The sequence below is a fragment of the Saccharomyces kudriavzevii genome, assembly GCF_947243775.1.
Source record: "Saccharomyces kudriavzevii IFO 1802 strain IFO1802 genome assembly, chromosome: 10".
Classification (NCBI taxonomy): domain Eukaryota; kingdom Fungi; phylum Ascomycota; class Saccharomycetes; order Saccharomycetales; family Saccharomycetaceae; genus Saccharomyces; species Saccharomyces kudriavzevii.
Genome location: NC_079281.1, coordinates 49,025 through 74,401, shown reverse-complemented (window position 1 = coordinate 74,401; position 25,377 = coordinate 49,025). Strand labels below are relative to the sequence as shown.

General features: G+C 40.3%; 14 protein-coding genes across 14 annotated transcripts; 6 read left to right on the top strand and 8 right to left on the bottom strand.

Moving 5' to 3' along the window:
• Nucleotides 1-36: 36 nt before the first annotated feature.
• Nucleotides 37-408, bottom strand: GON7 (chromatin DNA-binding EKC/KEOPS complex subunit GON7; the record flags this gene model as incomplete). Its single annotated transcript, XM_056228868.1, has 1 exon — nucleotides 37-408. One exon carries the CDS (start codon nucleotides 406-408, stop codon nucleotides 37-39), a length of 372 nt encoding a protein of 123 aa, XP_056082944.1.
• A 485-nt stretch (nucleotides 409-893) lies between these two features.
• Nucleotides 894-1,760, top strand: ATG36 (Atg36p; the record flags this gene model as incomplete). The annotated part of the gene is made up of 1 exon (XM_056228867.1): nucleotides 894-1,760. One exon carries the CDS (start codon nucleotides 894-896, stop codon nucleotides 1,758-1,760), a length of 867 nt encoding a protein of 288 aa, XP_056082943.1.
• A 177-nt stretch (nucleotides 1,761-1,937) lies between these two features.
• Nucleotides 1,938-3,698, bottom strand: MNN5 (alpha-1,2-mannosyltransferase MNN5; the record flags this gene model as incomplete). Its single annotated transcript, XM_056228866.1, has 1 exon — nucleotides 1,938-3,698. One exon carries the CDS (start codon nucleotides 3,696-3,698, stop codon nucleotides 1,938-1,940), a length of 1,761 nt encoding a protein of 586 aa, XP_056082942.1.
• Nucleotides 3,699-4,548: 850 nt separating this feature from the next.
• On the top strand, nucleotides 4,549-6,975 carry SWE1 (tyrosine protein kinase SWE1; the record flags this gene model as incomplete). The annotated part of the gene is made up of 1 exon (XM_056228865.1): nucleotides 4,549-6,975. One exon carries the CDS (start codon nucleotides 4,549-4,551, stop codon nucleotides 6,973-6,975), a length of 2,427 nt encoding a protein of 808 aa, XP_056082941.1.
• Nucleotides 6,976-7,293: 318 nt separating this feature from the next.
• Nucleotides 7,294-7,831, bottom strand: RPL39 (60S ribosomal protein eL39; the record flags this gene model as incomplete). Its single annotated transcript, XM_056228864.1, has 2 exons — nucleotides 7,294-7,443; nucleotides 7,826-7,831. 2 exons carry the CDS (start codon nucleotides 7,829-7,831, stop codon nucleotides 7,294-7,296), a joined length of 156 nt encoding a protein of 51 aa, XP_056082940.1.
• A 645-nt stretch (nucleotides 7,832-8,476) lies between these two features.
• Nucleotides 8,477-8,869, top strand: RPS22A (40S ribosomal protein uS8; the record flags this gene model as incomplete). The annotated part of the gene is made up of 1 exon (XM_056228863.1): nucleotides 8,477-8,869. The coding sequence occupies one exon, from the start codon at nucleotides 8,477-8,479 to the stop codon at nucleotides 8,867-8,869; it is 393 nt and encodes a 130-aa protein (XP_056082939.1).
• Nucleotides 8,870-9,162: 293 nt separating this feature from the next.
• Nucleotides 9,163-9,981, bottom strand: RPS14B (40S ribosomal protein uS11; the record flags this gene model as incomplete). The annotated part of the gene is made up of 2 exons (XM_056228862.1): nucleotides 9,163-9,569; nucleotides 9,972-9,981. The coding sequence occupies 2 exons, from the start codon at nucleotides 9,979-9,981 to the stop codon at nucleotides 9,163-9,165; spliced, it is 417 nt and encodes a 138-aa protein (XP_056082938.1).
• A 377-nt stretch (nucleotides 9,982-10,358) lies between these two features.
• On the top strand, nucleotides 10,359-11,060 carry SOP4 (Sop4p; the record flags this gene model as incomplete). Its single annotated transcript, XM_056228861.1, has 1 exon — nucleotides 10,359-11,060. The coding sequence occupies one exon, from the start codon at nucleotides 10,359-10,361 to the stop codon at nucleotides 11,058-11,060; it is 702 nt and encodes a 233-aa protein (XP_056082937.1).
• Nucleotides 11,061-11,198: 138 nt separating this feature from the next.
• SKDI10G0280 (uncharacterized protein) lies at nucleotides 11,199-12,407 on the bottom strand (the record flags this gene model as incomplete). The annotated part of the gene is made up of 1 exon (XM_056228860.1): nucleotides 11,199-12,407. The coding sequence occupies one exon, from the start codon at nucleotides 12,405-12,407 to the stop codon at nucleotides 11,199-11,201; it is 1,209 nt and encodes a 402-aa protein (XP_056082936.1).
• A 487-nt stretch (nucleotides 12,408-12,894) lies between these two features.
• CDC6 (AAA family ATPase CDC6) lies at nucleotides 12,895-14,439 on the bottom strand (the record flags this gene model as incomplete). The annotated part of the gene is made up of 1 exon (XM_056228858.1): nucleotides 12,895-14,439. The coding sequence occupies one exon, from the start codon at nucleotides 14,437-14,439 to the stop codon at nucleotides 12,895-12,897; it is 1,545 nt and encodes a 514-aa protein (XP_056082935.1).
• A 543-nt stretch (nucleotides 14,440-14,982) lies between these two features.
• On the top strand, nucleotides 14,983-15,915 carry ELO1 (fatty acid elongase ELO1; the record flags this gene model as incomplete). Its single annotated transcript, XM_056228857.1, has 1 exon — nucleotides 14,983-15,915. One exon carries the CDS (start codon nucleotides 14,983-14,985, stop codon nucleotides 15,913-15,915), a length of 933 nt encoding a protein of 310 aa, XP_056082934.1.
• A 255-nt stretch (nucleotides 15,916-16,170) lies between these two features.
• UBP12 (putative ubiquitin-specific protease UBP12) lies at nucleotides 16,171-19,938 on the bottom strand (the record flags this gene model as incomplete). Its single annotated transcript, XM_056228856.1, has 1 exon — nucleotides 16,171-19,938. The coding sequence occupies one exon, from the start codon at nucleotides 19,936-19,938 to the stop codon at nucleotides 16,171-16,173; it is 3,768 nt and encodes a 1,255-aa protein (XP_056082933.1).
• A 320-nt stretch (nucleotides 19,939-20,258) lies between these two features.
• PHO90 (SPX domain-containing inorganic phosphate transporter) lies at nucleotides 20,259-22,907 on the bottom strand (the record flags this gene model as incomplete). The annotated part of the gene is made up of 1 exon (XM_056228855.1): nucleotides 20,259-22,907. The coding sequence occupies one exon, from the start codon at nucleotides 22,905-22,907 to the stop codon at nucleotides 20,259-20,261; it is 2,649 nt and encodes an 882-aa protein (XP_056082932.1).
• Nucleotides 22,908-23,713: 806 nt separating this feature from the next.
• MBB1 (Mbb1p) lies at nucleotides 23,714-24,004 on the top strand (the record flags this gene model as incomplete). Its single annotated transcript, XM_056228854.1, has 1 exon — nucleotides 23,714-24,004. One exon carries the CDS (start codon nucleotides 23,714-23,716, stop codon nucleotides 24,002-24,004), a length of 291 nt encoding a protein of 96 aa, XP_056082931.1.
• Nucleotides 24,005-25,377: the final 1,373 nt, after the last annotated feature.

Here is a 25,377-nt window from a genome sequence, read left to right as displayed (position 1 = left end):
CCATATATAAGTTTTCTCTACTATACACAACTCCGCCTAATCAGCGTCCTCTTCGCCGTCGCCACCATCTAATAACTGATTAATCTCTTCCTGAATTCGTTTCTCCTCAGCGCCAGCTTTCTTTTTATTTTTGGCCAGTTCCATTCTCCGTGTCAAGAACTCATTAATATCGTCTTGTAACCCTGTCAGCTGCGTGCGCAGCTGACTTAGGTACGTCAACTGTGAACCATCTGCTGTGTACTTGGGATCTGAGGGCTTGTCTCTGTCAATTTGGCCGGCGTTCAGCACATGGTCACTGGGGCCCGTAGTTCGTCCCTCCGTGGTCAAGTATCGTGGGTCATCGGGTGTTGGTATAAAGTTCTTTTCTACACCGTCTGGTGCACTGTACAGTGCCACTGGTAATGTCATAGAGAGATACGCTAAGATCCGACGGAATATCAAGGCACATTTCTTAGCTCTGACGAAGGGCCAGTAAGATATTTCAGGATAGTAAAGGACAGTACAGTCTTGACCTTTTCATTGCGAAAGATGCGGGTAATCGATCGTGTAACTTAATTTGTGATAGCCTTGAAGACAAAGGAGTTCAAGGACATGTAAAAGTGCAGTCATTAAAGGCACACATAATATTGCCATAAGAAAATCAGGAGTTGTGGTTGTTAGGATGCCACTGTAGGATGTTATGACCAGAATATTCGTCCTGTGATGCCACGAGGAATACTCCAATTCTAATGGACATCGTTTTGCACGAGCGATGCACGTGCGGCTGTAGCGCCATTCTTGGATAATACCAATCTTCTGAAAGATGCATCTCAAGCATATTTTTGCGTAGGAACTGGGGACAGACGTTGTGGTCTAGCTTAAAATACAAAGCCAGTGTGTAACAAAGAGTGGTAATGGCATCTATGAACAACTTTCAGGTTGAGCACGGATCAAGGTCTGCTCGTATCCAGCTCAGGAGTAACGACAGCGCCCGCGATGATGAATCGCCATTCGAAATCTTGGAACTTTCCGAAGAGGATTTTGAACTGGACTTCCATAGATTGAAGTCCTTCAATGATGTACGGGTTATCAATAATCCAGAACTATCGCCGAAAAACTCTCGTAATGAAGCAGTGGAGTCTGCAAGCAGTGCCTTTGAAGTTCCCTCTGACGAGATTGCCATACTATCTATATCTAGCGGCAGCACCAAAGGTTCTCCGCCGTCAGATCAACCAGACCCTAGCCTTCGGAATATTCAATCGTCTACTAACTCGGATAGAATAGACGAGTGGTGTTTGAGTAGCCACTTCTTCAATGGGTTGCGCCAGAGTGTCTCTCAGTCAAATGACGGCAGCACTTATGGGTTCCTCGTTTCTTCCCTTAAGGAAAGGGAGCCTTATACGTCTGCCAAACTAAATAAACTCTCAAACACCCAAAGGATCGCCGTGCAGCGGTTATCAAGAGACTTGTACCCTATCCTCAGAACCTGCTACCGTGATAAATCACGTCGACAATTTTTAACATGCCGTCAGAAAAGAATATACGATGATATACCATCGTTTTTTCCACAGCGTGACTTCATTGTTAAATATTACTCGTTACCCTTTGAATTCGACAGATTTTCAGACGTCGATATAGAGTCTTCATCGGCTTCACGGTTGGTGGATGACAATATACGAGAACCGTCAAACCGGTCATCGAGTAGCGCTTCTTCATCGTTGGAAAATAGATCTTGGTTTGGGTGGACTTTGCTTTCCAGGTTCTTGGAAAGGGAATGGTAGAAAGAAAAAGCGATTGTTTCCATTTTAACGCATTGATTCAAGACCATGACGTCAATTGAGTTTTATTGTTCCTTTTTCAAAAACTTTGTGTATTTGTATGCGTATATATGTCGAATTCCTTTATACAGCGAACGATGAGTTTGTTATTATACTAAGATTAGTTAACTATTTTCCTAACTATTCCTTGCCAAGCATAGCATCTTTATGCGTGCGTTCCAAATAATCAACATGGTCGGCCAAGTATTTACACATCGCATCCCATTCAGGCGTAGTGATTTTATCTTCAAAGTATTTGAACCTGAGAACTTGGTTCTTTGGAGTGGTACAGAAGGATTTTTTCATATCATCAAATAAAAACAGCTCGAAGTCCATTCCGTAACGACCCAATTTCTTAAACCCACGTAGCTGTTTGCCATCGGGACCAATAAACCTTTTTTCATGATATAGATTCCATGGGTCCGCCTTATAAAAGCTTGCATGAATGAACATAATATCCAAATCAGAACCGTCATCATTAAGCATCAAATTTTTCAGGAAACCTTTGTCCAAAGTGTATTCTGGATTTAGTTTGGAAAATTCGCCGATATTAGCTTTGACTTTTTGCTGCGCCGTTTGATAATGCCTGTAGTCTTGTTCAAAATCATGTTGGAGTAAGGCAAGACCTTTGAAATCATCCTTTTTATAGTAAAAACCATCGAATTCAAACTTAGTTTTCACTTGATAGTACGGCACATTCAAAGCGTGGGCAGCAGCAATAAATGTCTCTTTGTCACCTTCACCAGCAGTACCTTGAGAGAGCATCTTATAATACCAAGTAGGCCCATAGACGTTATAATAAAGTGCTAACAACAGTGTGTGGAAATGACGAATCTTATCAATAACCATTTGGCCGGATTCAGTGGTCAAATCTGGCATGGTACCATCCATATCATGTAAGGGAACATGTCTTAGGAAGTGATTCTGTATTTCTTCTGGATTGTAGTCTTTTGAGTCGCTGACGAATGGATCATACCGCGACACTGGGGACACATCGTCACTGACAAAACGAACTCTTTTGCCAGTGTTGATGGTCGAACCTATAATATTGTAAAAGACCGGAGGAGTGACACGCCTCCAAAAATCGGGCCACAAGATTAACCCGGTGTCTTCAAAGGATGTCGTATTAAAAGCCAGGTCGAGATTTTTCACTGCATAATTATCTGCATCAATAAAGATTATGCGCTTAAAATTGGAGATTATCAGCCCAAAGACCTTCAGCTGGAAGTGAGTAAGTTCTAGATCACGCAGCGACTTCGCAGGAACTATATCCGAGAAATATATACACTTACCATTATGTTTTGGCAACCAATTTTTACAAAAATCGTCATCGCCTTCGTCCTGTGGTGGGATAATAACTTCAATAGGTAACGTAGTACCCGTTTCTCTCAACTTTTTTATCATCGTGTATGCCAGCACAGAGTACTTCCCACCCCCAATGGTAACAATACCCTCGGATTCGGGGAAAAGGGCCTCTCTTTGCGCAAACGAGAAATTCAATTTTCCCGATAAGATATCTGTGAACTTATTGTGCATTGCCGTTAAACCTTCTTGTACCGTTGTGTTCAGCCTGTAACATTTATTCAAGCTCTCGTAACTCAACTCGCTATCGCGTTCGGAGGTATGTGCAGCAACGTTACCTGCAAATGTGCACCCTTCCGCATCGTGCAGCTTGGCCAAGTCTGGAGGGGAGCCCATCGGCTTGCATTGCACGATAGCATCAACCAGAACGGAGTAAAACTTGCTTCTGTGACTGGACCCTGCCAGATACGGTAACCTGAGCTTGGTGGCATTTAGCCAACTGAAGGACGCATCTTTATGTAAAGAGCAAACGAATAGAATTAGCACCACGGTGCTCAGGAGGACCTGCAGGATTTTTCTCTTTTTCAGCCTGATCAACATCTGTATCTTAAATTATTTTAATATGGGTGTTTGATTGCGCTGGAGTTGGGTAGAAGGAATATTCTATTGAGCTCAAATATAAGAATTTGATATCTCGGTTGACAAAGCCGTGTTTATCCTTATTATTGTTATGCTTCTTCCCGGCCGATGGAAAAGTGAAAAAAAATTCGCGAAAATGGAGAACTAAGAAAATATACTTAGTTCAGGGCTCTGTATCGAAGCATACAACTTGGTTTTAGCAGCCGCCAAGATGTTACATTGAGGTCCGGCAGCTTTTCTCACTCACATCCCTGCCTTGGCTTTTGTGAAGATGCTTTGTTTTCCATGCATCAAACTACGGATTTTTGATGGTCTTGCAAAATTTCTGGTTCACCTGAAGGAAGGAAAAGACGTTACCTTTAAGTAAATGTGACTTTCACCGAAATCAATATGCGATGGTTAACGGGTTGTCTAAAACTTTGAGGTTCCATCCCTTTCGTAAGTCCCCTCTGATATTTATTATATCACGTGTTTGTTGCTTTCTTGGCCGGGTAGCATGAACGCGAAAAATATTTTCCAGTTCTTCCAAATTATTGGAATTTGCGACGCGACGCGAAAAAAAACAGCGAAGTTAAAGAATGCTGGATAAGAAATCAACAACACAACCGGACATGAAAATGTTCCTGAGTATTAAGCAGGGTTTAGCTAAAGGTGCTTTTGTGTGTGTGTGTGTGTGTGTATATGTGTAAGTATCCTGTTTATCCTTTGTACGGTTGCCTCAATAAAAAAGGACAATACTACTCAGGTATTACTATTTGTGCTAGTGTAGTGCTGGGGAAAAGTAAACAAAAACAGGCACACACGAGAATAAATGAGTTCTTTGGACGAGGATGAGGAAGACTTCGAAATGCTCGACACAGAAGACTTCCAGCTCTTAGTGGGGAAGACGTTTGGAAAGCAGACAGGTGCGGACGAAAATGACGATGTTGCTATAGGGGGGTGCACTCCGAGTAATAAACTGAAGTTTTACCCTTATTCGAATAATAAACTGACAAGAAGTACGGGCACTTTGAACTTGTCCTTAAGTAATACCGCTCTATCAGAATCTAATTCGAAAGTTCTTGGTAAAATTGAAGAGGAGGACGACGAGGAAGACGAGGAAACCGTGGATTCTCGTATAAACAGGTGGTCTCCCTTTAATGAAGCCGATAATGTTACCACTCCCACTGCAAAGAGATCCGTGGACAGGACCAACAGCCCGAGCTCTCTCAGGCAATGGAATCAGCGATGGTTTCCAGCAAACCAAACTCAGAATGAAGATATAACCTCTTCCTCTTCCTATAGCGTTGCTAAGCCAAACCAGTCTGCCTTCACGTCTTCGGGGCTCATATCTAAAATGTCCAGAGATTCTTCCTTATACCCTGCAAAATTAAGAATACCAGAGACTCCAGTAAAGAAGTCTCCCTCAATGGAAGGAAGAGATCATCATCATATCCACCTTTCGAATTCGAAAATCGCTTCTTCTTCTTTGAGCGTTTCCCCATTGAATTTTGTCGACGATAATAATCTACGAGAAGACCTTTTATTTTCAGATTCTCCATCCTCCAAAGTCTTGCCTTCTATTCACGTATCTGCCATGGAGTCATCACCATTGAGCGAGGCCAAATATCATTCACATGACCGTCAGAATAGTAATAATAATATCCTGTCCCCCACCACCAGTTTGATCACAAATAGCTCACCACAGACACTGCATTCCAATAAATTCAAGAAGATAAAGCGGGCAAGGAACTCTGTTATTTTGAAAAATAAAGAATTAACAAACAGTCTACAACAATTTAAAGATGATTTGTACGGTACAGATGAAAATTTCCCACCTCCCATCATAATATCAGGTCATAATTCAACCAGAAAGACTTCTCATCATCATCAACTTCGTGGCCGTTACGATAATGATACTGATGATGAAATTTCTACTCCAACTAGGCGAAAATCTATTATTGGGGCAACATCTCAAACACATGGGGAAACTAAACCTCTATCACTATCTTCTGCCGCTGTGACGAATAAGTCGAATGCAGAGACGCATTCCATTTCCTCCACGGACTCCTCGCCTCTGAATTCTAAAAGGCGTCTAATCTCTTCTAACAAACTATCAGCAAATCCAGATTCTCATCTTTTTGAAAAATTCACAAATGTGCATTCTATTGGTAAAGGACAATTTTCCACGGTGTATCAAGTAACGTTTGCTCAAACAAAAAAAAAATATGCCATTAAAGCCATCAAACCAAATAAATATAATTCTTTAAAACGCATCTTGCTGGAAATCAAGATATTGAACGAGGTAACAAATCAAGTTACCATGGACCAAGAGGGTAAAGAATATATTGTTGATTATATTAGTTCGTGGAAGTTTCAAAACTCTTATTATATCATGACGGAATTGTGTGAAAATGGCAATTTGGATGGCTTTTTACAAGAACAAGTCATCGCCAAAAAAAAAAGGCTGGAAGATTGGAGGATCTGGAAAATTATAGTGGAGTTGAGCTTAGCTTTACGGTTCATCCATGAATCCTGTCATATTGTGCATCTAGATTTGAAGCCTGCTAATGTCATGATCACTTTTGAGGGGAACTTAAAATTGGGTGATTTTGGAATGGCGACTCATCTACCCTTAGAAGATAAAGGTTTTGAAAATGAAGGTGATAGGGAATACATTGCACCAGAGATCATTTCGGATTGTACTTATGATTACAGAGCCGATGTATTCTCCCTTGGTCTGATGATTGTTGAAATTGCTGCAAATGTTGTTTTGCCAGATAACGGTAATGCATGGCATAAGTTAAGATCAGGCGATTTATCGGATGCTGGGAGATTAAGTTCCACAGATATACATTCGGAGTCACTATTTTCGGATACTACGAAAGTGGATACCAATGATTTATTTGATTTTGAAAGGGAAAACGTTAGCGCCAACCCCGCTTCCGTTATTAATACTCATGATAACGGTAGTAATAATAATAATAATAATAATACAGCAGGTAGTATCGTCACTACCAAGAATCGTCTCGTTATGCATAAAAGTTCCAATATTCCTGCATGGGTACCGAAATTTCTCATAGATGGGGAATCTCTTGAGAGAATAGTACGATGGATGATAGAACCCAATTACGAGAGAAGGCCGACAGCGAATCAAATTTTACAAACTGAGGAGTGCTTGTACGTGGAGATGACCCGTAATGCAGGTGCTATTATCCAGGAAGATGATTTTGGGCCCAAACCAAAATTCTTTACATGAAAATGAAAAAGGAACTCCCCTTTCCATTCATTTACTTTAGTACCCACGTGGTCACGGACTCTTGTTTTGTAAAAGTATAGCTAATAATGAATAATAATAATATAATGGTACAATAAATCGAACCTTAAATAATGTTCTATCTGGGTCATGAAAGCTCCCGGCACTCTTCTACAGGTGTAGTAGATAACAACCGTTAAATTATATTATATATATGTTTATTGAATACGACGACGTACTATTAGTATATATATATATTGAGAATAAGGAAGACATGGAAGACAGATAACAAAAAGCTAGAAACATGAAGATATTTCTTGCTTAGATGTTCATCTTAGTTCTTCTCCAGTTTCTTCTCTTAGCATTGTAACGGATAGTGTTGTTGGTTCTCAATCTGACCCATTGTGGCAATGGTCTGTTTTGCTTCTTAGCCTTAGCCATTTTTTGCTTGGTTCTGAAAGACTTTTGAGCCTAATTAAAACAGGAGCATATTGTGCACACATAAAGTGAACAATAATGATATGTTAGTAACGGTCTTTAAATTCAACAATCAGACGTATTAATGAATCGGAATCAACGATAAAGACCCTTCTGAATAAAAATTACACTGAACCTCATTCTTACGAAAACAGAAATGGACGATACTATAATATCTTTTAGCTTCAATGAGGAATATTTTCCAAAGCACTCTGATGGTAAAACAACCTCTGCGTTCTTTCTTTTTGCTCATTTGATGCAGCTCATATTTTAAATTCAAAGTTCCAGGTGATAAAGCTATTCAGAAAGGGGCGTTGCAGCTCGCTCTTGATTACTCGAACATCTACCAACGGTTCATTATATCCTTATAACATACAGCCATGTTTATCTATCTGTGTTTGTTTGCTTGAGTTCTCTAATGCTGAATAATATGTAAATATATCAGGAAGCGTTGAAAGTGAATTATATACAAGTTCTAAAGTAATAAGCAAAAACGAAGAATAACTCTCGCTTCTCGATTGGGATAGACCGGAATTGCGTTAGCGGGGCTCGCGCAGGTTGGAGCCGGGAGGACTCCTTCCATCTTGAACGGGAAGAACCGCTTTGACTCTAATGCCAAAAGGAAAACTCTGCCTAGGATTTCTCCCTGGTGACGATAGATTAGTGCCAAATTGTTGGAAATAGAAGGCGCGCTAAAAGTTTTGAAATTCTCCAGGAAAAAGGCTTGAGAAAATGCAAGTCAATGTGTACTGTCACCCATACATACCATTTATAAATTACTCATTTCTTAATATACCTCCGTACATCACTTATCTAAAAATCTAACCATGAGGGACGCGCGTTTTCAAACGGCATGCCCATTCGCCGAAAGATGTGAAATAATTCTTGAGCATCTTTGTATGTAGTTAGTGAATCTGGATTTGAATAATTGTGAATGATTAAGTTCAATTCTTAATTTAATACATTCCTAATAGGTGTTTTAAACCGTATTTTCCCTTCAAAATTAAACCAAATATACAAATCCAAGATGACCAGATCTTCCGTTTTAGCTGATGCTTTGAATTCCATTAACAACGCTGAAAAGACCGGTAAGCGTCAAGTTTTAATCAGACCATCCTCCAAGGTCATTATCAAGTTTTTGCAGGTTATGCAAAAGCATGGTTACATTGGTGAATTCGAGTACATTGATGACCACAGATCTGGTAAGATTGTTGTTCAATTGAACGGTAGATTGAACAAGTGTGGTGTCATTTCTCCAAGATTCAACGTTAAGATTGGTGACATTGAAAAATGGACCGCCAACTTGTTGCCAGCTAGACAATTCGGTTACGTCATCTTGACCACCTCTGCTGGTATTATGGACCACGAAGAAGCCAGAAGAAAGCACGTCTCTGGTAAGATTTTGGGTTTCGTTTACTAAGCTATTTGTTAGGCAGCCTTTTCAGTAGCTTTTTATAATATAATAGACAAACCACAATCACATAATTTTACTCACACGTATTATTATACATTTTTTTAGTTGTTTTTCCTATTAAATACTAATATATCTGTACTTTTAAAACCATTCAAAAAAACATAACAGAAGCGCGGTTTATGCACTCATGAAAAAGATATGCAAAATGCTTGTATTGACCTAATTAACTGTACAATTATATTTAAACCAAAAGACGAAGATATGAGCTCCACATTGCGTCAACAGAACAACAAAGACGATCATAATCTTCTACCTCTTCTACCACCCTTCTTTCTGGTGGAGTCAGATGGAACTGGGGTGACATCTTCGATACGGCCGATCCTTAAACCAGATCTAGCCAAGGCTCTCAAAGCGGCTTGACCACCTGGACCTGGAGTTTTGGTTCTAGTACCACCAGTAGCTCTGATTTTAACATGGACGGCGGTAATACCGACTTCCTTACACTTAACGGCAACATCTTGCGCAGCCAGCATAGCGGCATATGGAGAGGATTCGTCTCTGTCGGCCTTGACCTTCATACCACCAGTAACTCTGGCGATAGTTTCCTTACCAGATAAATCGGTAACATGGACAAAAGTATCGTTGAAGGAAGCGTAGATCCTGGCGACACCAAAGACTTGAGAGTTGTCGCGAGCTTGAACAAGGTCTATACATGAAAAGAGGTATAGTTGTTAGTAAACAGAACGAAATTCCTGATCATTCGCTCATTAAAAATAAGCAAATGAAAATCACTGTTTGACAACCATTTAGTTACAATCCTTTTAAGATAAAAATTCTTTATTACAGATAATGCAATACTGAAGAGAAAACGCCGAGTTCCTAGAATACGATGCCATCGAAATGTACATTTAGTATTCAATATCACGAAAATCCTGATATTGTGAGCATGAGTAACGTTATCTGGCACCCTTACGAGAACTAATAACGTTTCATAATTACAAAAAAAGAGAATCCCAATGACAACACATCACACGTCCTCAATTCTAGTCTGCATCCGAAAAAAGAATAACTAAATGGTTTTAAACAGGATATCACCCCTTTCACGTACCGTTAGCCATTCTTAATTGCTATTGATGAGTTATAGTTTCTGATTGGTTTCTTCCAATGAACAATGAAGTTTTATTCATAAATTTTGCTTCTCATGTGCTTCTTATATACGCCGAGAATGAGAACCTATCCGTCTAAAAGTTCTATTTTTCAGGCATAACTTCCAGAAAATAAAATTTCCTTCATGAACATTTATAATGTGGTGAAAGGATTGAGAGCGCTCTCATTTACACCACGCGTTGAAACTCATTTGGAAAAAAACCAGTCTTGAAAAGCGGTCGAGGATTTCATGATTAATTTATGTATGAAATTAAGATCAACGAATAAATGAGACCATTAAACGTTTTGGAGAAAGAATTCGAGGAACAATTAAGAAAGCGGTACAGTAATGTTTTCCCAGATCGTTCTTTTCTTCTGCGTGTTCCTTTCTCTGAGTAGTGCTACGACTACAGGAACCATTAAGGGAAGGTTAGATTTAGCAGCAAATAATATTACGGGCTTTGTCTTAGCTAGAACAAGTTTCAGACTATACCAGATTGGCAATTTTTCCACTGAATATCCTTATGCAGCTACCACGACGCTTCAAGATGATAAAGGTCATTTTGAATTTGCAAACCTTCCTTTAAATGACGGTGTTAATGCAACCACATACTATGTGATGTATCCAACATCTATGGATTTTAATTTGAAGCCAAACAGAATCCTTGTTGAGTTTCAGAACCTCGAGAACGGCACGTTACATTTGAATGCGTTCAAAAACTTTTTTGGAAGGGAAAATTTCCCATCAAAGGATATAATATACCCTGAAGAGTTACAATCCATGAGTGTGGACCCTTACATTGAAGTGGAACTTCTACACAAGGCCCCAATAAGGTCTTATTTACAAACTAGAAATGTTAGTATATTTTCCACAGGGATTGTTGGTAATATTTTGAACTCACGTTGGAAATTGGCAGGTGTCATTACATTAATCGCCCTTGTCATTTTCCCAATAATAGTGGAAAAATTGGATCCAGAGACTGCACGGGCCATTAAAGAGGAGGCAAAAAGGAAACAAAGGGAAAAGTACGGAGCTGTCACTTCGAAGTAGTGCATATGGCCATATTATGTTGATAAAACTTTTATTATTATATGTAAATTCTATATTAGTACGGAAAATAAACTCAAAAACATCCATGCTTTTCTAAAAGAACAAAATCTATCTATATTTCATAACATATCATGCTAATTATTCGGGACGTAACTTTGCTTTTGTTTTTGATTGTGACGTGCATCTTTCATACAGAAATAGTCCCAATGTGTTTAAAACCAAACCGAAAACTTGCAGCCAGGTAATTCCTCTTCCGATGAAAACCCAACTAACCGCAATGATGGCAAACCGTTTCATTAGATTTGCAATTGAATATGTTAAAGTTGAAACCTCACCTAGTAAATGGAAAGTTATCATCGCTTGGATGAAGTGAAACGTTCCGTTCAGTAAAAATAAAGATACCGGAAAAGCTTGAATTACTGTGGATGAACTGTTAATTTGAAAAAAATAATTAAATAATACAGGAAATTCTAACACGATAAACCAACCAAAAGACAAGCAAAATCCGACAAGAGAAATATAAATCATCAAAGTCAGTTTGTCATATGACTTCGGTTTGTTTTCCGTGACAAGTTTTTCATCCAACTTTTCATATATGGGTAAAGGCGATTCTTGGCGAGAGAATCCTGAGCCAGTTGGCGAACCATTTGTTTGAGATTTGTATGTGAATACGGCCTTGCCGTATATATTTTGGAGAACAAAAATGAACATCGATATCATAGCGCATGTGATACCATACTTAGAGAATTCACTCGGATCAGTAGAAGAGGCCGGTAAACGGTTGTCCTCTTGAACAATAATCCAAACCCCAAGAACTAAAGTGCATAGACTGAAGATGAGAGTTAAGGTGACTTTCAAAGTGGAAATCTTCAAAAGCTTTTGAAGCAAAAGGATGAACATGGGAGATAGTGTTTTTATACTGGCAACAGTAGAAACTGGCACCAAGGAAGTAGCTGTATGGCCAAAATATTTACCAACAAATTGGAAAAGACCTAAGGGTAAAACTGTTTGTATTATTGGTCTGGAAGGTGGTATAATAAGGGAGCCTAGTTTTGATGGTTTCCTCACCATACGGCCAGCTTCTCTGTCACTGCTATAATATTCCGGAAAAGTGCCCATAGGAAATATGCGATAAAAACTTGGGAAACTGTACGCAATGAAACATGAACACCATGCTAGCATGGCAGTGTAAATGAATTGAAATTCACCCAAAAACAATGGTAGCGGGCAAACCGTCAGAACCCTCTTAGTTACTTGAGATGCTAATGAGGAAATAAAATACCAGCTCAAGCATAAAAATATGATGTGTGCATTGTGCTTGATGGATACCGACAGTCGTTGGAACATCTTTTATGCCTTGTTCAGCGTGTGTCTTCTATATATGTTGTGCATGTGTCGCACTGTGGAGATTACTTTGTTTGTTTAGTTTTTTTTTTCACTTTTCGGGGCAAGCGCCATTATTGTCACACCAGCAGTGAGGTGAGTTCGTAGAAACTGTTGCATGTAAATTGGATAGTTACACTCTTTTTTCCTAAAGTGACACTTGAATGTTCCGTATGAACAGGATAATCACAGTCAAGCATTTGCGTAACGTTCTGGCTTAAAATCTGTACCTTTTCATGTTTCCTTTGTACTTAATGCAGGCGTCAATGACCATGTTTGAAAGAAAAGGTGTCAGCGTGCATCTGGTAAAAAATGTATAATATGCTATGCTGTTACAATTATAATAATATTTTTATACAGTGATATGCTTTTCTATAAAAAATGCTAGGGATGGGAGATGCAAATGGAGCTAAAAAATAAAAATAAAATGATATTCGTTTGTGCGAGCCAGTTAGTGGAGAAAAGGTTTCAAAATTGAGATTTTTGTCATTTCATCGTAGAATTCCCGCATGTCGAGATCAACATTAATCTTATCAACCAGTCTTTTAGTTTTCCCCTTGCATTTTGTCTTTTTGATTGAGACCAGCCCACAAGTTTCCAAAATTGTGCAAATTTCCAAAAATTCGTTCCTTTGCAATGGAGCCAGAGTGTCTGTTTTGGTTATAGCTTTAACGTAATGATCAAAGGATTCGTCGATTGTGGCATCGGAATTTAGCTTTAGAGATTGGATGATGGTACAAAGTATTAATTTTTGTTGGATATTCAGTTTGGTTATTCTCGTTCTCGTGGAGTTATTGTTCATGAATTTGGTGAATACTTTGGCTATATGGTTCAAGCCTACCTTTCTTTGTGGCTGAGGCGATGGTTGTTTTACCGGCGAATTCGTTGGTGTCAAGGGCACTTTCGCAGCATGTGCCATGGACTTGTTCGTCGGTGAAAGCAGCATCCGGCTTTCCAACTCGTAAACCTCAACACTTCCTCTCAAGACATCAAAAAGCTTTCTCAAGTCACCTGTGTTACCGGCGCATTTCTTTGCCGCAAACTTGATGGCCATTGGCTGGAATATAATAGTCGGTAGGCTGCCTAATTTTTGTAAAATGATTTCATACATTTGCTCGGCGGTGTATGGCTGGAAAACTATAGTTCGTGGCAGCAAATCCCTATTCAGATTTAGCCTGGAAAGAAACCTGTCTTTCATATCCAAACTATTGGCCATACCTACCAGCACAAAGCTCACGGTGGGCAATTTCGCCAAAAGAAACAGCTCGAGAATGGTTTTAACCGACTGAGTCTCATTTGTGTTGGCATGCAATAGCCTATCCATTTCATCCAACACGACCACGAATGTGGTCTTCTTGTGATAAATTTCCAGAAACCTTTGTAAATGCTGCATGCTTTTTATTTGTACAGTGGGGGCATTCAACTCTTGGAAAGAATCGAAAATTTTCTGAAAAATGGAAGACGGCTCACTTAAAGATATACAGTTGATGCTGGTTACCGCCACGGATTCTAGCCTACCATCAGGCAGTTCAAACCAAGACAGGTTCTGCAGGTGCGGGTTCGTATGTCTCTGCGGATGGCTCAATCTTGCCATTGATAATGAAAGTGCCAGTGGCTGGAACTTCTGCTTGATAATCATATCCAGTTGGGCAGTCTTGCCAGTGCCTGGCGGGCCCGTGATGTACAGTGAATCGGACTTGTGTTCAGAGATGGATTTCGCCAGAAAATCCATAATCTGTTCGTGTTCTATGGTCCTAGCTGGCAATGCACCGTCGGTACTATTCAAGGTGACCAACTCAGATGACTTCTGCAAAAGTGCCTTAGTCCTTAGGTATATCGACTGCGGACCAAACTGTAGCTTTTCTGGAGACGATGCTGGCGTGACGTCCGCGAACTGCAACTTCTTTCTTTTCAAAGGCCGTGGAGGTGTTGCTGGGGCATCGCTAAATAGATTTCTGCGGATACGCTTAGTTGGAGTTATGGGTATAGCTGACATGGACGTATATGGTACTATTGATGTTAATAGTGCGGCACGATGTCCTGGTATATCGAAAATCGTATCTGCAAAGCACTCACATCCACTATATAAGTATGAAAGACACTAACTGGTACTGTTTCTCTAGATGGCGTTATATCTTTTCCACCAGCCAACTCGATTTCCCAACTAGGTAATTTCCAGATCTGGAAACTCCGACGCGACCTCTCACGCGTCCTTTTTCCCCTTCGGGTAAAGTCAGGGAAAGCAGAGGAATGCAACCTGGCATCAGTCTCAAACTACAACAAACCGCAAGCCAAGACATTTTGTTGAAATCACGCCATTTTTGCTGCTGCTGTTGCCATGTAGTTTGGTGAGGTAATAATCTAATTCAGGGTCTTTGTTTACCCGCGTCGGATATACGGATCTTGAAGCCGAAGGACATAAGGGAAAGAAAGGAAGCCAAAAAAAGAAGTCGCACATATATAAGACTAACTAGTATGGATTCATTCCAAGATATTGTATCAGCTGCGACAATCTCCACAGCGTATGGTACAAGCAATCATGGTGAGTGATTTGAAAAAAGTTTGCCTCGAGAAAGCTTCTAGCTTCCGTCCAACAATAGATAGACCATTTTTTAACATCTATCTGTGGGACTATTTCAACCGTGCGGTTGACTGGGCCACTGGAGGCAGCTTCCAACCTGAAAATTTCGAATTTGCCGTTGGAAAGCAACCTTTAAGTGAGCCCCGTCCCGTACTTCTCTTCATTGCGGCGTACTACGTGGTTATCTTCGGTGGGAGGTCTCTATTAAAATCATACAAGCCTCTCAAGCTGACATTCATTTCTCAGATTCACAATTTGATGCTGACTTCTGTTTCCTTTTTGTGGTTGGTGTTGATGTTGGAGCAGATGGTGCCCATAGTGTACCGGCACGGGTTGTACTTCGCGATTTGTAATGTTAGATCTTGGACCCAGCCAATGGAAACGTTGTATTATTTTAATTACATGACCAAGTTTGTAGAGTTCGCAGACACTGTTCTGATGGTTTTGAAGCACAGGAGATTGACTTTTCTACATACGTATCATCACGGTGCTACGGCTTTACTGTGTTACAACCAATTGGTCGGCTATACAGCGGTTACATGGGTCCCTGTCACTTTAAACCTGGCCGTTCACGTTCTTATGTATTGGTACTATTTCCTTTCCGCCAGCGGAATACGTGTATGGTGGAAGGCCTGGGTGACAAGATTGCAAATTGTGCAGTTCATGCTGGACTTGGTTGTCATTTACTTCGTACTTTACCAAAAGATTGTTGCTGCTTATTTCAGGAACACTAGTCTGCCCTACTGCGGGGATTGCCTGGGTTCCATGACTGCTATCTCTGCCGGTGCAGCCATTCTAACATCTTATCTGTTTTTGTTCATCTCCTTCTACATTGAAGTTTACAAAGGTAGTGGTGTTAGCGGTAAGAAGAAAATCAACAAAATGAACTAATCAGCTTTTTTCTTTCTTTTTCCATTATTCCTGTTTGTATTTCACTTATATATAGATAACTTCATTCCGTAAATAAACCTTCTACGTCGTTTATGTAATTTTTTGTACTCATAAACCAATATTTTTTCTTCATTTTCCATTCCATTGTTCTTATCGGGAACAAAAACATAAAGTTCCGGCAGGTTCGGGCAATAAACTAAAAAATATTATACATTGGGAAAATTATTTTTTAATCTATCATATATATTCATGTCATCATTCTGGAGACTCAAGAGTCACGCCATTTCTGTAGTTTAAGTCAGTCATCTCACTTTCTAGGGCTCCCTCAGATACTTCAGATGCACTCGATGAACTCAGTTCTGAATTCTTGTAGACTTTTTTCAACAGTCTCAGTTTTCTCCTCCCAGAATTAGTCCTCTCACCGTCATCATTATCGCCTTCATCATCGCAATCGTGCGTCACAACATTTCCAACCTCTAAGCTGCGATTGCTATACTCAGGGGCTAGCGTTTCTTCATTACATTCTATCATATCATCAGAAATGTCATCCTCATCATCCGTCTTATTGGTTTCATACAACTTCATTTGCTCATCATATATTTTCTTGATACGTTGATCGTATGCTTCACGTGACTTCCTGATTATTTCTTGCAATTCATGGCTGCCTAATTCATTCCCGTCTTTGGCACGGCGAATGTAAAACAGTAAATATGCTGATCCGGAAATGCTATTTTCCGGTACCGTTTCAGTTACTCGTGAATCGTCAAAGTAATACCACTTGCTGTCCGCAAAATTCTTCACGTACGCTGTATAGTGTCCACCACCTAAACCACCGTAATGATTATCTACCGCATATAAATCATAGATCGAACCTCTAGGATCGTCTTTATGGACAACGTGCTTCGACAGGTCCAAAGCTGTAACAGGGAAATTCACGGTAGCGTCAATCTTGTCACTGAAGGATCTTTGACTTTCAAATCTTTTCAGGTGTACTAATAAAATATCCGGCGTATTCCAAAGTTGTATTTGTTTCGTAGCCTGGCGGTGTTCCTTGCACGTAGGACAGTACCATGAATCGTTCAATCCTAGTATTTCTGGCTTAGAGAAGAGTTGAAGACAGTCGTCTAAAGTTATAATTCTTTCCTTAGCATTGGATCTTTCCAGTTTGGCGTTTTCTAACTCGATATTAGGCAAAGGAGCTGGATTCTCCCAATTAAATATCTTGTCATTAGAAAAAGCTTCATTCGAGCCCGATTCTTCCCATTCACAAACAAGTATATCATCAATAGAAAGAATTTCATGCGAGATGGAGCTCAGACCATTTTCGTTTTTATCTAATCCTTCTGATTTGATGCTATCCGCTGTATCAGGCTCTGTACTTGCATCTTCTGCAATGTCGTCGGTTAATTCCATATCTTCATCTTGATCAGTATTTATATTTCCATTCTCAATGTTTGTTTCTATGTTTCGGTTTTCTTCTCCATCTTTTGGTTGGAAGGGTTTAAAGGAATTTTCTGCTCCATTAGGTTCAACTTCACTTTCACCATCCACCTGCATATGTATTGCTTCAGCAGATTCCACTAAGGATGGATAGTTGTACATATCCCTAACTATATCATCAAGTTTATCAATTATATCTGTGGCTTTGTTATAATTTAACTGAGAGACTGGGGTCCAAAAGTTTGGTCCTGTTTGGTTGTTACTAACAAATTGCTGTTCTTTCTCCACTGGCAGAATTTTGACGGAGAAGAACGTTCCACTCCTTTCAGTCGCCGTATTGGACATGTACTGCAGTATGTCCTTATATTCTTGAAGTTTAATATTTGGATATTTTTCTGCCAATAGTGGAAAACTGCATACATGATTAACCTGATCCCCCACAGGAGTCGGAAATGGAATAAACCCACCACTTAAATGAACAAATCGTTTCTGCAATTTCATTCTTACTGCTCCTGGGTTACTTCTTTCTTCCTTTGATAGGGTAATAAAGAAGGGAACTCCAAATAACATCGCATTTCTGTAACCTTTTTCTTTTCTAGTATTCACTACGGCAACAATTATCTCGTTGTTATCTGTCACAGGTAACTCATAAAAAATTACATCATCAGCGGGTTTGATTAATTCTTGCAAGGTTAAAAATTGAGCATTGGATTCCGTTGCTTCATAATTAAGATAGATCTGGTTACTGAAAATCTCACAACCAAATAATGTATTTGGATCTAGCCCCGATGTTTTACCGACATAGTTTTTCAAGTCCATATAAGTGGAAGATTTGCTTAACTCAACTTCGAGAAGAAGAGGCGGAGAATTCATGGGGAAGATTTTTACAGTTTTACTCCATACTGTATCTACTGGAAGTGGCAGTGTAACGTCATTATAAGGGTCAAATGTTATCGAAACGTTTTTACATTCGGGACAGTATAGCGTTGATTTATACAACCCGACGAATAAATCTGTTATGACCGAACAATTTCTTTTTAAATGCATCTCCCAGGTATCGTCTGCAAGCTTCTTGACTACATTCCAGTCATTCACATCATCATCAGGAGATAACGATGGCTTTTCTATGTATGCCTTTTTTATGATTCTGTTCAAATCTTCATGCAGACTGTCCAACAGAAAAGCTAAAAATTCTTGAGAATCCTGTTGCATATAACCGGAAAACATAGAATTGAAGTGGCCAACGGTAGATTTGAACATCGACGGAGGAAAGGCTGCATTTCTTTGCATTGAGCTCAGCTTATTATGAAATAACTTTTGAACCAAATCACTGAATGCCCTAGCCACGTAACCATGATACCCAAGAGGATTTTCTTCGTTGATCTCACTTTCATAACCATTGTAAAGGAAGTAATCACGCAACTGTGGAATATGTACAAGACATTGCAGGGCAGAATTCATATAACATGTATTTCCCAGATTGACTAAGCCAGTAGTTCCTGAACCTGGCTCGAGTTTGTTATAAGCAAAGTAATTTGAAGCCCAATGGCAGTTGCCTTTTATGGGTTTAACTTCTATAACTAGGTCACTTGGATTTGAAGTTATCTTATCCAAGCGATTTTCCAACACATCTGGTACTAGCAGTTTTTTGATCGGTAGTTCCAGAAACTGCAGAGGAGTTATTTCGTATGAAGCATTCAAAACGTTACTAGCGTTATTATCTTCTGAACCGTCAGATCCCTGCGACACAAACCAAATTTTGAAATCTACAGCATTTATGTCCAGATGATCCGCTCTCTCAAAAAATAAATCCATACTTTTTTCAACTAGGTCGTGTACTAAATTCAGTGCAGACATTGCAAAGTATAGGACGGAATCATCTTCGTTGTGCCTCCTCTTCCTCACATCTTGCTTGTCTGTCAAGTAATGCAATCTGAAAAACCACTTATTGTATTCTGTCTCTAGCTCCCCCGTGACCTGATTCATAACCAAATTAGTAACTACCGGATAAGAGCCGCTTGACATTCCGTAAATTCCAGCTAAAAACTCGAAAACAGGCTCAGAAACAGATAAATACGGACATGTATTGTAATCCTCAAGCACAAAGTTCTCAAAATCCCTGCAAATCATGCGTGTATTAATGGGACCTATATCTTGAGGGTCGGTAACATCGGAATCTAGGAATTTATCGTACCATGACTTCGGAACAATGCAGATTTTATCACCTTCTCTTTGTGCTTTACTATTTGCTTCTATCAGTCGGGCAACTATCTCCCTTTGTTGCTTTAACGTAAGGCTTCCATCATCGATACTAGTCTCAACATTAGTTTCGTTTTTGGTGCTCTGTTCACCAAGCAATTCATTAGCGCTAGCAAATGAAGAACCTGCAGAAGCATCCGACTCAGTGGCCTCAATTTCACGGTCAGAAACTGGATTCGTTTCTTGTTTTATTTCATCCTTGTCCGCCAGAACGTTCATCAAATCCACTCCCAACCGATCACACGGTGTTGTGCCATCGGGAACTACCGGGTTTTCGTTATAAACCAGAGAATTTTTACGACTGGAAAAGTTTGAGGAGCCCATTCTTAAATGAAGAAACCTTCGATTGGATCAACAGCGTTCTGCAATTTTTTCCTCCCTTTATTCTTTCGCACTCTCAAACCTCTAAGCTTAAGTACTTCTTCCATACATCATATTGTTTTTCCACGAACCGGCTAAGTTTTATGAAAGTGGAAAAAATTTTAATTTTTCAGCTTGTAGCAGTAACACTAACAGAGATTATATAATTACAGTAACGAAATTAAATTTCCTTCCTCGGTTAGATCTAACACATTAGAAGCACCAAATTAGTCTAATACATATAATTCATCTATACATCATTACTTTTCTTCGTAAAATGCCTTCTATGCCGAGGTAGCATTACCCTTGACGACAGATGCCATGATACCATATCCAAGTGTAATAACACATAGGAAGGCCAAAATGGAGGCCGGGACACCCCTTGTCAAGAAAGTCATGACACTTAAGTATCGATCACCCTTCCTATCCACTTTAGAAATGGCAGTAACATTGGGGAACCCCGAAGACGCCAATCCCATACCACAAGATGACAATAGCGCACAGCCAAAAACAAGGATAGGGGCTGCTTTGGGATTGGTGAGCTTATCACCAACTTCCTGTACCAGGGGAATGATGATGATAGCAGATACTGTGTGTGAAACGAAAGTACCCACGACCAACATCAAGATACCGAAAATACATAAAATGGCAAAAACACCATCATTCTGAATTTTCTTCTGTAATGCTCTCGCAATAGTTGATAGCAAACCCGATGATGAAACGGCTTTCCCCAAGGCGATGCCTCCCATTGCCAAAATGACAATTGACCATGGGAACGCATTCAAATCTTGTGTTGATAGCAGTCCAGTACCAAAAAATAAAACGATCGGGATGATGGCAATTTGACCAGATGATCCAAAGGCGTCTTCAATTTGGGTTTCCAAACACCATAGCAAGATGGTCGCCACAGTAACAATAATAATATAGTACTGCTTAATGGTAAACTTTGTCTTTATAGGCCTAAACTTTTCCAACTTGGTTCTATTCATTTTGAAAGTGGTAAACAGCAAAACCCAAACCAAAAGCATGGCTAGGATACCAGATGGCAGCGCAACAGCGAAGAACTGACCCCAACCAATACCGTAAGTTTTCAAATATGACATGGAAATGATGTTTTGTGGTGATGAAATAGGTGAAGACATACCGCCAATATTTGCAGCCAGTGCTACCCCTAGTACCAATGCTTGAGCGAATGGGCTATCCGCATCCATAGTATCCAAGAGGGGCGATAACAGCGAGTATGTAAGAACCGGTGCCGCGACGTTGGAGATCCACATTGATAGAAAGAATACAACGCACATTGCCATCAAAAGAACGTTTCTAGGTTTGCAACCCGCAAACGCCAACAACCACGAGGCAAGAACTTTGGCGATATTGTATTGTGCAAGAACTTCACCCAGGGTAAAACCCGCCAGCAGAATCATGATCGTAGAAGACCACATGGCGGCCAGAATTTCCGATGATGCGTTTGCAGCACCCATTATAGCGCCGTCGGAAGTTTTCAGGACTTTGAAAAGAACCACTAGGAGGGGAACAAGAAGTGCAGTGATGTGCAATGGGATGGCTTCACTAGCCCACAGAAAGGCGACACACTCTACAAGGGCCATGCAACGGTGTTGAGCAGCGTCATTGAAAGTCTTTATACCCAAGAGGAGTCCCGTCACCAGGATGATGAAGTATATCTTGTACGCTTTCTTGCCGAAGAATAGTTTTGGTATCGCAAAGTTGTTTATGGTAGTGAATCTCAAGTTTATCGGTTTGGGGAGTGGCCGCCTATAATATTCCAAATCCAGCTTGCCCACCAATTTACTTGCGTTGTACTCTGTTTCCTTTGGCGTCAACTCGTCCGCTTGAGATAGCAGCCCCAACATGTCCTTCCAAGTGTTACTTCTTTCCCAGACAATGTGATCGTGCAAATAGGACTTCAATTCTTGCTTGCTGTGCGCGATATTATGGGATTGGTCAGTGATGCGCGCATAGAAAGTCACTAGCTGGGATATCTTGGAGTTTAATGCTGCAACAGTCTCTGCCTGGAACACGTAAGTGTCTTTGAAAAACTGTTCCGATTCGATCAGTTCCACTCTTGTGTTCAGATGCAGCACTTTGTCCGATTTCTTGGTGATCTTGGCAAACCCAATGCGGTTCAGCTCGATGAAGGACTTCAATTGGCAAAGATCGATGTAGAGGTTCACGATCGACTTTTTCAACAGCGATTTTTTCTGAGACTTGATATTGTATTGCGAGTGGTGCAGCAATGCCGTGTTGTCCTCGATGTTCGATTGGTCGTCGTAGAACTCATCGTCATCTTCATCGTCATCCAGGTCCAGGGGAGGAACTTCGTCATTGGCGTTGGCGAGCGGTTCGTTGAAAAGAGTGTCATCGTCGATGTCGTATTCTATCACGCCGATTTTCTTCAAATCCTTAACCAAGGCATCGAATTTGATGTAGAACTTCGCTTCTGTCCTCTTATAGAAGTCATCTACCTTCAGTTTTTCCGCCGTCAAATCGCTAACGAAGCTGTCGTGGGCGTTGAACTGCGGGTGATTTTCGTGGGTCGTAGAAGAGATAGACGACGCGGAAGAGGACCTTCTTTTGTAAAATATTCTCTCCTTCATTCTCCTAAAGGGCGAAGGCTTCGCAGCAGTTGTTTGGACACTGGGCAGTTCCCGCAACTCGATGGTTTCCTCAACGATGCCCGCATCCTTGTTTGCACCGGAGGACGCATCTTCCTTTGCATTTTTGAACGAAAACTTGTTCTTGAACCTGCCTGTGAGGGTAGAGCTCTTCCCTGCGCCAGATGCCTCTTCATTATCACCGGCCTGAAGCTCATCTGTCTGTAGCGTGTAGATAAGATTTTTCAGGTCGCTGTAGTCCATATAATGGTTCTGCCATTCTGGAACAGCGTTGTACTTCAAGAAGTGTGAAAACCTCATCTTCGTCCAAGAGCTGTCCTGACGAGAACCTGGGTGGACTTGACACCAGCGAGAGGGCAGTGCTCTTTATAAATAGTGAATCAAAATTTTTCAGTGCGCCATGTCTTCGAGAAGCAGCGCAAAAAGAAAAAAAAAAAAGGCGGCTGTTGCTGCTGCGATACCGTGGGCGCCCCGCTTTAGGGTAGTAGGATAACCTTGAAATGAAAGAAAATGAGTCTTGGCTTTGAGATGATTCAAGGGCCAAAGCCAGGAAGGCTTAGGAGCAACAGACCTCTATGGGTTTGTGTCAAGAACGTAAGCGCTCAAAACACCGCGATCAACAGACTTGCAGCAAGAACGCTTCCTGTTGCTTCGCGGGCTGCTATTGTTTCCGGTCCTTCTGCTCGCATCCCCACCTTGGCGGATCCAGGCGGAAAAATTCCTATCCGCAACCCAGCCAGCGCCATAGTGAAGAGGCCAAAGTAAAGTGGCAGTAAAATACAGAATAATCCAATGTAGGTCTTGACAGTACGTGCACGTGGATTCATATAAGGCCTAGTGTCCTATTTCTAGAAGCGGCTTCGATGGCATGCAATACACATCGGGAGTAGCACAAAGTATCGCCGCGGCACATATAGCAGTAGCATTAAAAATAGGAATCTCTTGTAATTACTTCCTACTAGTCACATCCAGGATTCCACTACCCGGAGGAATTATCTAAGTAAAAGTTATATAAAGCATCTCGAAAAGTAAAATACAAGGAGCTTCAGCGGACCGGGGGAAAAGGGAAGATATCGTTCAGAAGTTTCATTGCTCCATAAGAAACAATGAAGGGTTCCGAAATCTGGATTGGTGAACTTAGAGACTACAAATACGCGTTGCGCCTTGATAGAGAAGAATACCCAGCAGTTATTGTCTACGAATTTGACTCCAACTCCACTAGGCACTATCTTTTCATTATAGAATACAGCGACGCGCGGCCTAACTGGCAACTCATCACGCGCGATGCCGCCTTGGCGGCTTACGATTTGCTCAACAGAGGCGGCGAGTTTACAACACTCAATTTCCCTGGCACTACTATCCGCCGTTCAGTTGACGAGCTGTCGCGCCTTCACTAGCTTCACTACCAACGTACGAAATGTAGAGTGAATGAAGTAAATACCATTGTTCCCCAGTAAGATCTTGTGACAATTATATAAGATTCCATTTTTGATAAAGTTGATAATATTATGTAGATATAATATACTAGAAGTTCCCCTCATGGATTTTTTTTAGGAATCCACGAAGGGGTATCGACAATTTTACATAATCTTATTCTTATTTCTTCCTTCATTTTATACGTCGTTATTCATAATCCTATTGCATTATCAATACTTGCGCTTCAGCTTCCACTAAATTGGATGACTGTTCTGAATCTTGTTTCACTGGTCTGATAATTTGCGTCATCTTCCGAGCGCCGCACATGTAGATTCATCATTATTCACATCACTAGTCATCATTAGTATCCGAATTATTCAGATTGTATTCTAAAGTGTACCTCGTAGATGTTACACAGATGCCGTATCTTTAGTAGGATGAAGGAATGCTAAACGAGTTGTTCGGAGGGTCGGCTTAATTGAACATACTTGACATGTTCAATCGGCGTGTGTTTTATATACCTCTCTTATATAAATTAAGAGAGAACGATTTATTCTCAATCAATACTACCAACTATCAACATTGTCAACAATCCCGTGTATTATCGCAAAAGATCACCCCCCTGATATCAACAGGATTGCTGAATTACCCTGGTATTAGGCGAGTCCATAATAAAACAACCACTGTTGTATCTCAAGATGAGATACCTCAACATGACGACAGTACGTCATAATGAACGCGACGGAAATATCTATAAAAACGTGTCTGAAATAAATCAATATAAGTCGTACAAGATATCAGCACCACATTTGTAATTCCATTCTAGAACGTGGTCCTCAAGCAAATGAAACACCCGAAATATAAATAGACGAACAATTAGATTAGATCCGAGATTCTGCGCTTCCACCCTTTAAGTATAAACTAGATCTTATATATTAGATATAGATAAGTAACATCCCGTGAATTATCGTAACAACCGTGTTGATAATTAGTAGTATTAATTAAGAATAAAAGCAGAAATCTTTCTTATACTTATATAAGAGAGGTATATAAAACACACGCCGATTGGACATATTAAGTATGTTCAACATAACAATAACCTAGGGAATTTACTATAAGTTCAATGTAACGACTCATATCATTTATATATAAATTCCAAGTTGATGTTCAATTAATGGATCTTTGACTCCAAGTGCACCCATCAATAAAACGTCATTTCAACATTCTTCATCCTGAAACAAGGACTAGTTATGTGAATAATGATGAACCTACTTGTTCCAACAAACCGGTTTAGCAAACAAGTTACTTCCCTGTTATCAACAGGATTGCTAAATCACCTTGGTATTACGAGAGC